The following is a 16,699-nucleotide window of genomic DNA, read 5'->3' as shown; positions in this document are numbered from 1 at the left end:
AACCTCTCTCTCTCTACGAGAAAACCAAAGAAAAAAAAATCCGAACATATCAAGTTACGGTTTCAGCCGTCATGTCATCAGCGGCCCCAAAGGCGTCTCTTCTCTATTTTTTCTCTCATTATATGTATTTTTTAATGTTGTCAATCTAGTTATTTGAAAATGATGGAATTCTTCCAGGAGTCCACCGCAACTGTACTTTGGACCTAAAATCGAAACCCCCCAGTGCGTGGGTGGAGATACGGGGTGGGGGGGGGGGCTCAGCGTCAAAGGTGGAGTCGACTGATCTAATGTATATATGTATATATGAATTGACATCATCATCATTTTGCCCCCCCCCCCCAGCAATAATGACCATGCCCCCGACTTCCGCCTATGCCCCAGTGGTGTAAGAAATGTCCTTCATATCCATGTCAGAGGTTAATAACTGTCTCTCCAGGTGGTTTTTTTTTTGGGGGGGGGGACAACCAATTGAACTCTAGCAGGTCTGAACTACTATACTACCAATAATACACCGTACATGTACCTCGTACACATTCCTCAGCGGAATTTCTAACGAATCGATACACGTCGGAACGTGTTGTGTGAGTGTATGTATATGCATGGTTCTCTTCAACGTATTTATGTTGTTAGAGTTGCGCTTGTTTCGTATTCTTCCTTTCTCGCTGCCATCTGTGTTCCATATTTTGAAGTAAAACTGGTAAATGCGCTTGAATTTTCATTTCATACATGGCCCCCACAAGGGGTGGACTGACAAGGCTCCAGCCCTGGGGCCCGGGAGGATTTTAATCTTTTTTGTTTTTTCACGCTAAAAATTCATCATAAAGGGAGCCCCGTGAAAGTCTGGTCGGAGGACCTGTAAAAGATCCCATCCTAGGGGCCCTGCTTCAGGATGTGGGGACCATGATGTCATGTAAGTACCGTGTTGTAGGTCTGCCTGCTGTTTGCGGAGAGACTTTTTTTGCAGGTCCGGACAGTGCAGCGTATGTTCTAGTATCACTGCAGATTTGGCCGCTCTTATCAGACGCGTTGCCCGGTGCTAAAATAATTAAAGGCTACTTAGCCCCAGATTTTATATACCTTGGAAGGGGGAAGGGCGAAGGGAATCGACATCCAAAGATTCATGCATTATCATAGAATATATAGGAATGCTGAAAAATACCTTCTCGCCAACAAAAATTCAGAATTAATGAGAGAAAAAATCCCATAATTAATGAAAAGATTCCGAATCCAGGGAAAAATTCCAGAAGTGATAGAAATTTAGAATTAATTAATGAGAAAATTGATTGAGTTGATTAAAATTCAAAGTTAATGAGAATAATAGTTCCGTAATTGATGAAAATTCAAAATTAATTAAAGAAAGAAAAACCCCAGAATTGATGGAAATTCAGAATTAATGAGAGAAATATTTCCAGAGTTGTTGGAAAATTCCAGAATCAAATTAGTTGAAGCTTAGTCACTTTATTTACTACAGGAAAAATGTATTCATGTATGTATATTGTAAGTGTGGGGCCCGGTTCGACTGCACTTGTCGCACACCCCCCCCCCTTTCCCCTAAGGGTAGCCCTGCCGAAGCTGAAGGTATGAGAGTGGACTGTGAACCACCACCATCTTGATGTCCTTCTTGAGATAACTACCTTGAGATAACGATGGTGACGACTGAACTGCCAGGCTACTCGTACTGAGTCTATTATTAAAGATATCTCTCCCCCCCCCCCTGAAAAATGCAATGCCATTCTAATAGAGGCGTGCATAGAGGCGTGCATTGAAGTTATAATTGTTCTAAACAGTTAATCTCTACCTCGGTCTGCAGCCAGAGATAAAACCCCAGTGATTCGTAAGGACTGTGAGAGCAACTTTAACGTTACAACATCCTTCAAACCAATGTTGACCTCTATCATTCCCTTTTTTGAGGGAGGGGAAGGCGACCAATAGAATTATGGCAGGTCCGGACTGTAGAGTGTGTGTTCCAGTACTACTGCTGCTGACTGAGTTTCCAGGACATCGAAGATGACAAAGCTGAAGGTATGAGAGTGGACTGCACTATACCAGGCCACTCATACTGCCTCTTTTATCGAACATACATTTCTTTCTTTAAAAACATGATGTCATACTGACTTTTTGTTTTATTTAATTTCATGTTGATGGAGGGCACTGCATGAGGCCAACAACTGGAAATATGCAAGGCAGAGTCCTTCAGCCAGGACCGCAACTTGATACTTTGTCATCCAGAACGAAATCATTTTCGCACCCCGTGTAATGTAAGAGGACTAGTTAAAGGGTGATTTCGGCGGCGCCTATAGTCCAGCACCGGGGCACCAAACCCTGCTGCTCCCCCTTCCCCGTTACAGCTCATTTCTGTTACAAGCAACAATTTTTCTGTTACAAGCGTTCACACGAGGTTTTCATTGTGACATTCATGATGACGTTGGGGATAAAGCACTATTGGTGAAGTTGTTTTGTTTCACCTCAGCCACGAATCGCCGGTTGAAGCTTTAAGAATGTTTCGGGCACAGAAGAGTTAAAGAAGAAAGTTTCAAGTGCCCTCTATCGATAAACATTCGAACTTATTTTTCTGTACCAAAAAAAAAAATATATCCTTAATAATAACTAAAAATAAATTTTTCGCAAACCCCATTCGAAAAACCAAATCTTTCAGTTTTTATGAGCTTTTAAACTACGAATTTGTGGGACACCCTGTATATAGAAATGTTGAAAAACACAAGCTCAAAAATATCCGCATGTTAAACAAACGTTAAGAAAACTTCAGAATTAATGGAAGGAATATTTTCAGAATTTAAAAGAAGAAATTTAGAATGGACGAAAATGTAGAACTGATGAAAGAATTAATTTCAGAGAACGGATGGTTAAATATAATTCAGAAATAATTTCAGAATGAATGTAAATTCAGAATTAATGAAAGGAATAATGTCAGACAGCAGATTAAATAATTCCGAATTAGCTTCGGAATGCCTAAAAATTCATCATTAATTTTGGATGATGCCATTCCCAAATTATTGAGAATGACCAAAAAATCAGTAAAATTTCTAAATGGATCAAAATTCATAATAAATTTCAGAATAGTCCAGAATTCTGAAGTTTATTCTAAATTTTGATATATTCTAAAATGTATTCTGAATATTTGGCCATTCTCAAATTATTTCTTTCAAGAGTTAAATTTCAGAATAGAACAAAATTCATAATAAATTTCTGAATGGACCAAATATCTAGAATAGACCAAAATTCTGAATTAGTGAAAGAAATAAATCCAGAGTTATAATAGACGAAAAACAATTTCAAAATCACAATGAAAGAAAAATCATTTCAGAATTAATGGAAGAAAAATCATTTCGAAATCAATAGAAGAAAAACAGTTTTAAAATTATAATGGTAGAAGTTATGAATTATTAATGTAAGACAAATAATTTCAAAATAAATGGAAGAAAAATTATTTCAAAATTATAAGTTAATTTAGTTTTAAAATTATAATTGAAGAAAATAGTTATATAAATTATTAATGTAAGAAAAATAATTTCATTAATGGAAGAAAATAAAGTATTTCAAAATTAATGGAAGAAAAATAATTTCGAAATCAATGGAAGAAAAAATAGTTTTAAAATTACAATGGAAGAAAATAGTTACAAATTATTAATGGAAGAAAAATAATTTCGAAATCAATGGAAGAAAAAATAGTTTTAAAATTATAATGGAAGAAAAAATAGTTTTAAAATTATAATGGAAGAAAAAATAGTTTTAAAATTATAACGGAAGAAAAAATAGTTTTAAAATTATAATGGAAGAAAAAATAGTTTTAAAATTATAATGGAAGAAAAAATAGTTATAAATTATTAATGTAAGAAAAATAATTCCAGAATTATAATAGAAGATAAATAGTTTTAAAATTATAAGGGAAGAAAATAGTTATAATAACTAATGTAAGAAAAAATAATTCCAAAATTAATGGAAGAAAAATAATTTCAAGAGTAATGGAAGAAAAGTAATTTCAAGAGTAATGGAAGAAAAACAATGTCAGAAGTAATGGAAGAAAAGTAATTTCAAGAGTAATGGAAGAAAAGTAATTTCAAGAGTAATGGAAGAAAAGTAATTTCAAGAGTAATGGAAGAAAAACAATGTCAGAATTAATGGAAGATACAATGGATGGAAATTCGTAACTAAATTTTTAAAAACTTTCAGAATTAATGAATGTGTTTTATTTGCAGTTGTTGGGTTCATCGTGGGCCCAGACATAGCCCACTGAACAATTATACATACTACTAACAATTGAATGTCTAGTCGGCCGTGGCCGGGCCCCATTGAACCCACCCGTTAAGAAGTCACTGCCTATAACCCTCGTGGACGCATAATACACGTCAATCATTACGGTTTTTAGCAAACAAGTGAGGGAACCCTTAGCCGAAAGGATCAAACTTGTCAAGGCGGATAAGCTTGCAGATGATGTTCGTTCTCGTTCATCTTGCAACTTGTTGCATGAAAGTGAAAACATCTGTGCGATGTAGGAAAAGGGGGGGGGGGAAACGTCTTGAGAGACATTTTATGGCATCTACTCTCTCCTTCTCTCTCTCGGATTAAGAAGATGAGTAATAATAATTTCTCTGCCGATACACTCATTAGCCTTAATGCTCGTACTACTATAAAGCATTCATTCGGGTCACTTCATTATCCCCGTCAATTACCGAACGACTGCATTGCTTTAAGGCTATTTATACGAACTTCGGTGTGTGTGTGTGCGTACATCTCATAACCCGATTATTATGAGGCGATTCGGCCTTGAGAGCAGCACATAGTTCAAACCTATTGGGTGAATTATGGAGGTAGCATTTGATCACGTTCGAAACTGCTCGTTGTTCCAGAAATTCAGAATAAAATTCTGAATTGACGTGCACATCAGTTAGTTATCAGAATTGCACGAGTTCAGCCATAATTAGGGGGAACGTGATTTTATCACCCCCTTCAATTGCAAAAAATTGACAATTTTTACATGTTTTGGTTTTCCTAAAATTTGCCACCCAGAAAAATCACATTTTGCCCCCCCCCAAAACATCCTAATTATATCCATGCAGAGACGTATCTAGAATTTTTGTGGGGAGGTGAAGGAAGTGATTTTGTCGCCCCCCCCCCCTTTGATAATTTCAATAATTTTATACCAATGTTCATTGTTTCTCCTAAAGTTTACTGCTCCCAAAAAGTTAGCCGGCCTCTGCAGTTGACCCCCCCCCCCTTTGTCGCCTCCCTCCCCCCAATTCCGATTCTGTCCTGGAGATGAGCCCTATTGGCTTCCTTGTAGTTACAGCCCTGGATGAGGTACGCATAAGATCTCTTTTCCCGAGATGGAAGACCGGCAAGGGTCCTTGAAACACGTAACAGCAGACATGCAGGTGCTGTATTCTTATGAATCGTGGTAGATACATAGATAATGCTCGCGAATGAGTAACCTTAACGCAGGGGGCAGGATATTTTATAAGGAATGCACACTTTTGGGTCACCTGAAACAAAGGGCATCAAAAAATGTGGCGGGAGTTATAATCATTGACAAAGGGAAATAATAGGTCATAGCTCACAAGTGAACATTTTTTTTAATGGTGCGCCAAATAAAAGCTTTGCTGGGCTGAAAATCCCACCAACTAACGTGTTAAAAAAAGGTTTGGCATGGTGTCCCATCAGAGCACATCCTGAGAACCCCCCCACCCATCTGTATCTACCTATAGCAAGTCTTCTAACGGGACCAAATTAAAAAGAAGGAAAAGTATAATTTTAATTAACAGCATACGGGATTCCTGAATGAGGGGATGGAGTGGCTACTACTACTACTACTAAACCACGCACCTCGCCCATATTCCTCGGCGGAACTTCTAACGAATTGGTACATGTTGGAATGTGCGTGTTGTGAACCTAAAGTGAAGTTTGTTTCTGTGTAATGCTTGTTGAAGTGCTGCCATCTATTTTTCGAACTATGAGTGAAGTGTAATGATTGAAGATTTGTACCATTTGTTGGGCTGTTGCTCTTTTTAACGAAGTGAGAGTCTTTAACGAATTGGAGTGAAATTAGAATTAGGGTGGCAGGCATTTTTAAAGTCTGGTTCGTGGGGGGAAGGGGGGTGCTCAGAGCATCTCTTCGAAGGAGGACTCACGATGTTGTTAAGGCAGCCTTGGCTCGTGATTCGGAAAAGGTTGAATATCTTTGTATTGCTACATTTTTCGAAAAATCATCTGTGTGGTTAATGTATATTGGAAAATTGGAAACATTTTGGTGTCGTTCTAACAATGAGGCATTTATGAGAACCTAAAATCCACGTACAATCCGCGAGAAAATTTTTTCTTCGGGGGCCACAATTTCCAGTTCAGGTCACACGGGAAAAAAAAGAAGAAAGAAAGAAAGAAAAGAAAAAAGATTGTTATTGTGAAAGCGACCCTTGAAGAAATCAGTCGGACCATGATATTATGTCACGGATGTCCAAAGTACAATGATTAGTCTGTTGTCATCACCATCGATGCATACCTATATCGTATTCTGTCTGTGGAATTCCAGTCCCAGCTCCTGTTATCAGGATCGTAGGGTCTCGATACCGAAGCTTGTCAGTCAAGATAGTCTGTGAGGGTCTACCAAGGATGGAAAAAAAAAAATCACTAAAAAAATTTCTATTACAATACTTTTTTTTTAGCTGTCTTGGAACTTCAAAGTATCATTATTATTCCAGTGAAACATATATGGCTTTTTCTACTAATTTGCAAATAATAGTGAGGGCGGATGTCGTAAGTATTGTATGGCCGCCCAAAGTCGAAGTGAAACCTCAAACCCCCCCCCCCCCCTTCACCATCACTGATTCAAGCTTGAGTTTTGACCTGATTAGTGATTCCCTTTTGCTCAGGAAACACTCAAGGAGGAGGATAAGAAAGGAAAAGAGACCACGTAAGGAAATACATAAGAAAAACAAATCTTAAAAAGAAAAAAAGGAATAGTAGGAAGATGTTCGAGGAAAGGGTGGCAGCGGTGGGCGTCCATGAAGACTGGGGCATGTCGGGTACATACACGGTCTTTGAGGAAGGGGCGGTTTCAGTTCGGCCCAGAAACAACCGAGCAAAGCATCTCTCTCTCTATTTCTCTTGGCCATGACTCTCTCTCGGATGTCCATGTCCGCTGCCGTCCATGATAAAATGGGTAAGAATGTCAATATTTATCTATTTAAAAAACTTTTTCCTTTCATTCCGTAATTATTAATTTCAAGGACTGATAATTAACATAATTAGCAAAAAATGGATCATATGATGATGTTTTTATTTCTATCTCGTGCCAAGTGGTAAATTTTAATGCGATTAATTAATTTGTCGGCGAATAAGTCGAACTTTTCAATCTCGATGGATTTGTTATGGATCACTGTGTTGAGATTTGCTCCAACTGTGACGGACTCTTATTGTTCGTGGACCAGATAGGACCAGGGCCGTCTGAAAAGCATCATTGGCCCCCGGGTCAAGTGATTTCCCTGAGGTCATATATACCAGAGAAATTTACATATTTACTCTAGAGAATTTCAACTAGATCTCGTCTTTGTGAGCCCCACGCCCCATTCGCTTGATCTCCCCGGGCCGTGCCCGTTTAGGCTACATGCGTTAAGACAGATTGAATGTTTCTCGTCCCATACAGCACTGGATGGGACGGGTGACACTCGCAGAGATTCGGAAAGGTGATTCCAATTACGTGAATAGAAAATTATTTGAAATTTATGCAACATTATCAGTAATATGTATAAATGAGAACTTGGACAGTATGAAGTAGTGTAAGTTAGTGGTGCGTCGAATTGTTTCACTGATCCTTTGGGTTCAGAAAGGTTGAGAAACTCTCTGGTTTTAATAGTTCGACATAAATTTGAGGGCATCCTGGACTTTAATTTGAGGGCAAAAGGAGTCCAACCATGCGACTGCACTTGCTGTCTAATCTAATATCTGACGGATTGATACATTTTATGATCATTTGCAGGAGGTGTGAGTATTGTCGGAAGCAGTGTCCGCCAATGCGCATCAAAATCCAATTTTATTCCTCAAATTTCGTTGAAGAGTGAAAATACTCCTCTAAGTTTGAGGTAATTTTTTTTGATCGAGTTATTTCTCGCCTTCATATATAACTCCCCCCCCCCCACCCTTTTAAACAACATTACCCCTTAAAATTTTGGCGAGGAGTGAAATTACTCTTCAAAATTATTTTTCCGGGCAACACTGGTCGGAAATCAATCAAAATTTGATGAACATCTTGGGTATCAAGTACCAGATGAAGATCTTGGAAAATTGCTGTTGATTTATTGTTAAACAGTTATATCATATGAGTATGCTATAGAGTGGGCGTTATCTTCAACCCGTTGATCGCGAGCACCATGGTGCTCTATATGCTAGTGTCCAATTTCGTGCTTGCAAGCACTTGATAAACGTTCCAATTAAATACCTTGCAAAAATTTCGTTTAAGAATTAAAATCATCCTAATTCTTTATGCATTCACATATGCCAAACTAAGGATGCTCTTCTTCTGATTATGAGTAAAGGCAATGCTCGCAACTAGAAAAAGGTTGAAGACTTCTGCTGTAGAGCAGCGGTTCGCAAATAATTTTAGTCCTTGACCCTCCAGGAAATCTTCGTCTGCTCCTACTTTTAATCGTGGATCCCTGGAAATATTGGTGCCTCTCACGGACCCCCTCCCCCATCTATATCAGCGGAAACTACAGCCATCTATCAGCGAGAATGTTCTCGAGAAATGGAAGACACTTTATCCAGTACAAGTAAATGTGATGAGATAGCAATGCAATGTAGCTATAGACTGCCAAAGCACTAAGACAACGTTCCATACCCCTATCGAGAGCTGTCGCAACAAGTAAAATTTTTGTTAATTCAACAATATTACCGCTGCAGTATACCAACATTACAGCGGTGCTTCCGCTTTTAATTGAATTAAAACTTTTCTTTTCAAGTAATTTATTTATATATACATTTTTTAAACTTAGCATTAATTTATTTTATAATTGTACAATTTCGCCGTGCCCCCCCCCTCCCCCAGTAAAAAATCCGTGGACCCCTGACCCCCATCTGGGAACCACTGCTCAAAGCGTTCGCTAAAGATCTCCTAAAGTTAGTAACATTGGAAATCCAAATAAAAAAGAGCTTCTCGGGAAGTGACCGACGCCTTGTAAACCAGAGCAACCCCCCCCCCTCCAATGTTTCCGTTCGCATCAGTGTCTCTGCTGGGTATTCTTCTTGAAAAAATGTTTCTCGATTAGGGTTCCCTAAAGCTGTGTTTCTTAACCTTTTTCAGCTCATGGCCCCCGACGGATCACATTTTTTTCTCGTGGCCCCCCTGTCCTATCCAGGGCCCCCCTACCCTCATCCAAGAGTGAGATACTTTCTATTTTTTTATTATGAATGAAATTTTAATAAATCAGGCCAATCTGTGGAATCCTGGCTAGGCACGGATTCAAATGATGGATTATCATTTCTCCCATCAGTCAAATTATATGGTAAAAATGAGTCTGTGTAAAATACGGGACGATTCAACAAACATGCACAATAAATAGACCCTCCCAACACATCAACCGTTGCTCTGGCGGCCCTCCATACTATGCTGGTACTAGATTTGGTACTATGATTTTCCCATGTAAGCTGTTCTTGGATATGAAAATCATATAGTACCAGATCCCATATAGTGCAGTCCCTCTTCCTCCCTTATAGACATGAAGACCCTAGTCATGCCCAAATAGACCCAAGGGTTAAGATGCCCCTGGTTCTATGGACGGATCTGATGAATTCTGAAAGTAGTAACATTTTTCAGCCATGTTTCACCTTTAAAGCTTTTCTCTTCACAGCTCTCTATGACTCCCTTCACCACCTGTCGTGGATCACCTTTCTACTGATTTTCTCCCGTGGCCCCCCTAGAATATCCCAGGACCGCAAGGGGGCCATATGGCCCCAGGTTGAGAACCACTGCCCTAAAGCATCGCTGGGGGTTCCGTGAGAAAAAAAGAGTAAAAGGCATGTGCAAATAGTAGTCTGTGAGAACTACTATTGGTTGAAAGTATGGGTTCCCTAGTCAGAATTGAGTAACGGGGACCCTTATTAAGTAGGTAGAGCCTGGCTGAGGAATTTCTCGGCCCTCTATAATATCTCATGCTCCCTCCTTTCCCCCTAATAAAACGGGAAAGGACAGGACTCTAAGCCTCGTCGAACCAGGATCGAATATATACGTATTTCTTAATTTTTGCGCAATAAATTTATAATGGCCCGCTGAAAGTCCTTTATGACGATAAACGTCAAAAACCTTGGCCTATGTGAAATGACTTATTAGTAGTGTTATGCCGGGATTACACTATAAAAGTTTGATGAAAGTTCTTTTATAAAACTTGAAAAATGTAATAAACGCATTGTGTGTGGTTACATTCGCTCGAATGTAACCAATAAGCTTATTGGTTTTTTTTATTTTCAAGTGGGGTAAAAGATGTTTTATCAAACTTTTATAGTGTAATCCCGGCCTTAAGCTAGTATTTTTTGTATTTTATTATGAGATGTCAAGCTAGGACACGCAGTCAAATTCAAATACGTACGTAGTCAGTTTATTTTGATCCCACTTTAAGGCCCTTAATATTTTACGGCTGCATTCTTCACAGCTGCTTGAGCCTGCTGCAAAGCCGTCCTAAGGCCGGCATTACACTATAAAAGTTTGTTTATAAAACTTGAGAAATGCAACCAATAGGCGAATCAGTTATGTTCTCTCGAATGTAACAGATCTGCTTATTGCTTAAATTTTTCAAGTTTTATAAAAGAATTTTTATCAAAGTTTTATAGTGTAATACTGGCTTTAGGAATGTTCGAAGGTCGCACCGAGCTCCGCGCTTACGATGATAACAATTTCTTTCATTAAAGAAGATAAGAATTTTCATCAAGTCTAGAAATTTGCATTTCCATCTAGAAAGAAATATTTCTGAAATTTTATTATTTCTTTCGTAAATTCTGAATTTTCACCAATTAAGGAATTGTTTAATAAATTCAATATTTGAATTTCTTTAATAAATTCTGGAATTATCTCTTTCAATTATTCAGAATCTTCATGGGTTTTGGAATCATTTCTGCTAATTTTCTCATTTTCGGTTCATTGATTCTGAATTTTCATTAATTCTCGGACAGTTTTACTCAATGGGTCCTTTTTTTTTAGTTTCGGAATTATTTCTTTCATCAATTTAAATTTTTCTTCAGTTCGAAATTTTTATTCATTTTTGAATTCATTTACATTTAAATGTGGCTATACTATTTTGTATGGATATTTTTTAGCATTTTCGCAAATTTTGTAGTAATGGATAAATATTTGTATGCCGATTACTCCTCCCCAGAATATACAGGGTGCATAGCAAACAAGGCGAATCGCATTATACTGGTGAACTGTTGATCCTAGAGGTATACTTCCAGTTAGAAAAAGTTTCCAAATAACGTGTACTACTCAGATATGGCCTTCATGCTGCAAGGGGCTATATAGTTATTAAAATAAAAAAATTAACTTTTCATATAGTCCCCGTAGGCTATACACCCTGTATAATATCGGGGCTAAAATGACCCGAAATTATTGTAACGCCTCTGGCCCGCCTTTAATTGGGCTCAAGGCCCCGCGTCTGATAAGAACAACCCTGACTGAATATAGGAGATATCCTATCTAGATCATGGGTATTGCAAGGGTTCTACGGGGGCAAAATGGTTGAGGAAACGCTACTGTGTGTAAACATGGTCATCCGTCTAAATCAATGATTCCCAACGTGGGCGTTAACGCCCCCTTGGGGGCGATGGAAAGTTCCAGGGAGGTGGTAGAAGCTACAAGTATAACATAGGTTCCTATGGGTTAGATTGCGTTGGGGGCGATGGAACAAAAAAGGTTGGGGAACTATGGTCTATAGTGACCAGAATAAACCAGTGTCCTTTTGATGGTCACTTTAGGCAGGTTTTACTTTTCCTATGCACGGTAATCACCATTCAATTATTTTGACAAAAAAAAAGTTGTCAATGCAAGATTTTCGTGAAAAGTTGCTTTAGTAAAGGAAGAATCGAGTTTGGAAAGACAATCTCTCTCGAGGATGGAACAGAAACACCGGTGTCGGTTCCTCACTCATTACTGGCTGTGGTGTCGATTTGACACCCACCACAACCTTCATGAGTGAGGGATCGGGTCCCGAGTCCTAGCAACGTTGTGTTCGTCAACTGTATTATTGTCAAGATGTCGGATGTCCTCACTGATGGGCTGAGAAGTATAAAAGGTGTTACTTTTCTTGATGGAGACGCTTCTTTAACTACCATAGACGTTTATGTTGTTTTCACTTTCCAAAATTACATTAGGAAATAGATTTTTTTTGGATGTTATGCTATGCTAATAAGAATCTGTATTGGTTGGTTAGTGCACTTGCCTGGTATGCAAGACGGGACCCGGTTTCAATTTCAGAGGAGACAGCTAACTTTTCTTTTCAAAGGTTCGGCAAAGCATCAGGGTCGTCACTTCAACTTTTTCCGGGGGAGGGGGGGGGGTGCGTTAAGACGGCACTGTCTAGGGGTCCCCATTGCCCACTTTGGGGAAAAAACCGGCCGGGTTCCGTTTTGGCTCGGTGTACAGCATAGTTTCTCAAACATTTTCATTTATCGTTCCCCTGCTCAGAATATTTTTTTTCTCATCGCCTCCCTCCCTGAGCTATCTCAAAGATCCTTTGTATCCTTAACTATTATCGCGCGACTCACCCCCCCCCCCCCAGTGGATAATATTGCCCACTTTGGGGAAACACTGGTGTAAAGTAATGTGACGTTCCTACATTGATCGAACTCATTTTTTTCTTTGGAAGGTACTGATAACTATTATAACGCCGTTACAGTAGCGGTTAACGGAAAATTCACTGCCAATTCACCTCCATGCAATTCACCGCTAAGAAAATGCAGTGACTAACAATTCATCGACGAAAAAATTCACCGACAACAGTTCGACATGAGTCAATGATCCGGGAAATGAGCGATTAATGACCGAATGGGTGGGTCAGTAAATGATACTGTAGTTAGTGAGTGTGACAGAGTGGTTAGTGTTGATGAGTGGAGCGAGTGCAAGAGTGAGCGACCTAGTTAATGCGTGTGCGGATGACAGATTGAGAGACCAGGTGATTGAGTGTACAACACAGTGAGCAACCTAGGGAGTAAATGAGTGACCTAGAGATTAAGTGAGAGACCGGCAGGGGCGTAGCCAGAAATTTCGTACGGGGGGGGCACTTTCATTTCGGGGGGGGGGGACAAAAGTGATAGAACAATAGATTTAGCCATCTTTTTTTCTTTTTTTCGGTCATTTTCTCATATTTCGGAGGAGGAACAGACCCCGAAGTTCCCCCTTGGAGACCGGCCTACTTGAAAGAGTAATCGAGTAACAAAGTGAATGGCATTGTGAGTGAGTGGCCTGGTGAGTAAGTGAGTGACCTATAGAGTGAGTGAGTGACAGAGGGAGCGACCCAGTAAGTGAATGATAGAATGAGCTATCTATCTAGTGATTGACTGAGTGACCTGGTGAGTGAGTGAGAGAGAGCGAGCTATCTCTCTATAGTGACAGGCCGGTTTTGCTCATTCATTCACTCACTCGTATATTCGCTCATGTCAGACTGATGTCTGTGAATTTTCCTTGTGGTGAATTGTATGGCTGTGAATTGTATGGCTGTGAATTGTTGTCGGTGAATTTTCCGGACACGTACAGTAGCTCACTCATTTTGTTCGCAAGCTTTTTAAAGGAATATTATTTTTTCCTAATTTCTTTGTGCCATGAATCCATTGCACCATGGATAGTGATTATGGAGGTGATTAGTGATTATAATGTTGTAATGTGTTTTTTTCTGGTTTTTTCTTTTCGAATTGAACTCGTAGCGTCAAAGAACCGATCGAGAAGACGGATCCGCTCATGGTGCGTGGCCAGCTGGCCCGGGCCTTCAAAGTATGGGCCGACGCCAGCGTGTTGACCTTCGAAGAAGTCGTAGGTCACAAGCAGAAAGCCGACATCGTGGTTTCCTTCCCACACGGATCCCATGGGGACGGATATCCTTTCGATGGAGAGGGTTCCGTTTTGGCCCACGCTTTCTTCCCAGGCGAGGGCATTGGGGGCGACGCCCACTTCGACGCTGAGGAAACATGGCTGCCGCACAGTCCGGAACAGGAAGAGGAAGGTAACGAGCATATCGGTTATTATTATTATTATTATTAGTTAGCTCAATTTATGGCTCTTACAGATTATGGCTCCTATAAGTTGGCCCTTACAGATAGCTATTCAGATTACATGAAGTGTTCCGTGAATATACAGTCAAACTCGGTCATAGGCGGAGATAGACTTGGAAGTCCGGGGGGTACGATGATGATGATGATGATGTTAATTCATATGTACGTATATGTATACATTAGATCTGTCGATTCCACTTTTGGCGCTGGCGGGGCCCCCCACGATAATCCGTATCTCCGCCCATGAACTAGGTAATAACGATCTCGGTTGTAACGACACATTGGCTATAATCTTAATATTCGTTGGCCTCCGCTGGTTCCTATGGAGAATAATTTTAATGAACCTTACTTATAGCGTTACTAAAGACCGGATATAATAACACATTTATTGCCGCATTGATTTCGTTTCCCAAGAAATTCCTCGAAACTCCCAAAGAAATGGCCTTTTTTTTATACTAAACGGGCACGTTTTATACTAAATACTGAATTCAAATATGTGCTAAAATCAAAGATGAAGATAATTTGCAGAATTTCAAGATCATATTATCAAGAATATGATTATAAATAGAAAATTCTCTCGCATTTTTGCCATGTAGAGCATTTTTCTTTTTTTTGCTGTAAAATAATTTTGATAATTCCTTTGGATTTGTACGACCCATCCAACACCATCTATAGCAGAAGGCCTTCGCGCGAAGCTCGTGACGTCACTGAAGAAGTCCATTCCACCTGTAGTCGTTGGGTGTACTGCAAAAAAAAAGATGAAGATATCGCATGCGTCGGCCTGCTATATCCAATAGCTACAGGTGAAATGGTCGACATCAGTGACGTCGCGAGCTTCGCGCGGACGCCTTCTGCTATAGATTGTGTTGACCCATCTCGAAAGCCCCTACGAATCATGTTTGGTTCGAGACCTGTAGCTTAACTCAAGATTGATAACTTGATATTAAAAAGATTAGCTCAAGAGCCCCTTGACTGTTATTGAATTTGTACGACCCCATCTCTCTCGGAAACCCCTACGATCCCAGTTTGGGTCGCGACCCATAAGTCAAGAACACCTGAATCGCGGCCTTCAGTAATTTGGAAAGCCCAGTCCTGTTTGACTCGGGGCTCTCTGGCCTACCCGGTAAGATGCCACTGAATTAATTCACTGCAGATTTGCCCCGTGACCCTGCTAAAGTAGGTTTGAATTTAAATTTGTGTTAAGCTCTTCGATTGCTGATTTTTGGTGACAGTTTAGCATATTTTGGCCGCTGTGGTGATCATAGTGACGGCCTAGCATCGCGAGGTCCCAGATTCGAACCGCACCGACACCCCAGTGGTCGTAGGCTTAAGTTGTTCCCAACTTCGAGGCAAGAATGCGAGCTTATCTCCCCGTTAGAAAAAGTCTCGCCACAGAGCATGCCTACAAACGGTAAAAATATTCAATCATTACACTTTATTTCTGAAATATAGATGGCAGCACTGAAAAATCAGACACAACACTAGATACGCACTCTCATACTCTTAGGTACACACAATTACACTTTCGGCACAGCTCACTAAGTAGTAAATCGCCCATGGCACAGGCCCGGAAAAACATTGTATTGTTTTTTTTTTCAGAACTTCGGCGTACGCGCTTGAGTCCCGTATATACGGTACGGCCAATCACTTCTGGCCCCCCCCCCCTCCAATGTTTTTTTTACAAGTCGGTGTCTTTGGCCCATGGCGATAGACCTGAGTTGTACTTGGTTTGAAAGAAAGAAAGAAAGTGTTGGGAAGAATTTGGCGATTATTTGGCGTTGATTAGCACTATCCCGTCTTTTGGTGTGGAGAAATATGGTCATCCCGGTTAATGCTTTGTGTGAAATTGTGTCTCATTAAAATTGTTTCTTTTTTCCTATTTTGTGCTCATTTCAGGCGTGAGTCTGTTCGCTGTGGCAGCTCACGAGATCGGACATTCTCTCGGCCTATCGCATTCCTCTACGCCAGGATCGCTGATGTTCCCTTATTACCAAGTGGTCGATGGTCAGTTCAGGTTACCCGAGGACGACGCGAATGGCATCCAGCAGCTTTACGGTAATATTTATTCCGAATCACTTCCAGAAATTCATCTTTGGAAATACAGTGCATCGCAAAAGCTTAGGAAAAAGAAGCCCCGAATTATTGAATGATAAAAGTTTATATCTCACAGATACTTTTCTCTATTTTTCTCTAAAAATATTATTCGAACATCGAAAACTATGCTGTAATTTCGGGATAAATATAAGTTTTTTTGCGAAAAGAACTGAAATTAGCGTTCGCAAAAGTTTGGACACAATAATGATTTTTCGCGACTGGTCGTCGAAATATGCAAATTCGCTACTAATGACGTCACAGCACCGTTCAGTATTTACACTCTCCACGTGATACAGCATCGGTTATACTTCGAGCACTTCTGAAAAAGTAAACAGAATATGGAAGC

The 16,699-nt window shown here is 39.8% G+C and overlaps 1 protein-coding gene across 1 annotated transcript in view; it reads left to right on the top strand.

Moving 5' to 3' along the window:
- The window catches only part of LOC149089710 (matrix metalloproteinase-14-like), a 60,293-nt gene that overhangs the window by 27,989 nt on the left and 15,605 nt on the right, over window positions 1–16,699 (top strand). The window contains exons 3-4 of the mRNA XM_089239497.1: window positions 13,915–14,210; window positions 16,156–16,314. Of these exons, the coding sequence (XP_089095623.1) occupies window positions 13,915–14,210; window positions 16,156–16,314 (455 nt within the window). The remainder of the gene's footprint in view (window positions 1–13,914; window positions 14,211–16,155; window positions 16,315–16,699) is intronic.

Source organism: Pholcus phalangioides, unplaced genomic scaffold (assembly GCF_987345545.1).
Source record: "Pholcus phalangioides strain wild (caught in Gottingen) unplaced genomic scaffold, Ppha-v1.0 ptg000001l_1, whole genome shotgun sequence".
Taxonomy (NCBI): Eukaryota; Metazoa; Arthropoda; class Arachnida; order Araneae; family Pholcidae; genus Pholcus; species Pholcus phalangioides.
This window is presented reverse-complemented; position numbering and strand designations above follow the sequence as displayed.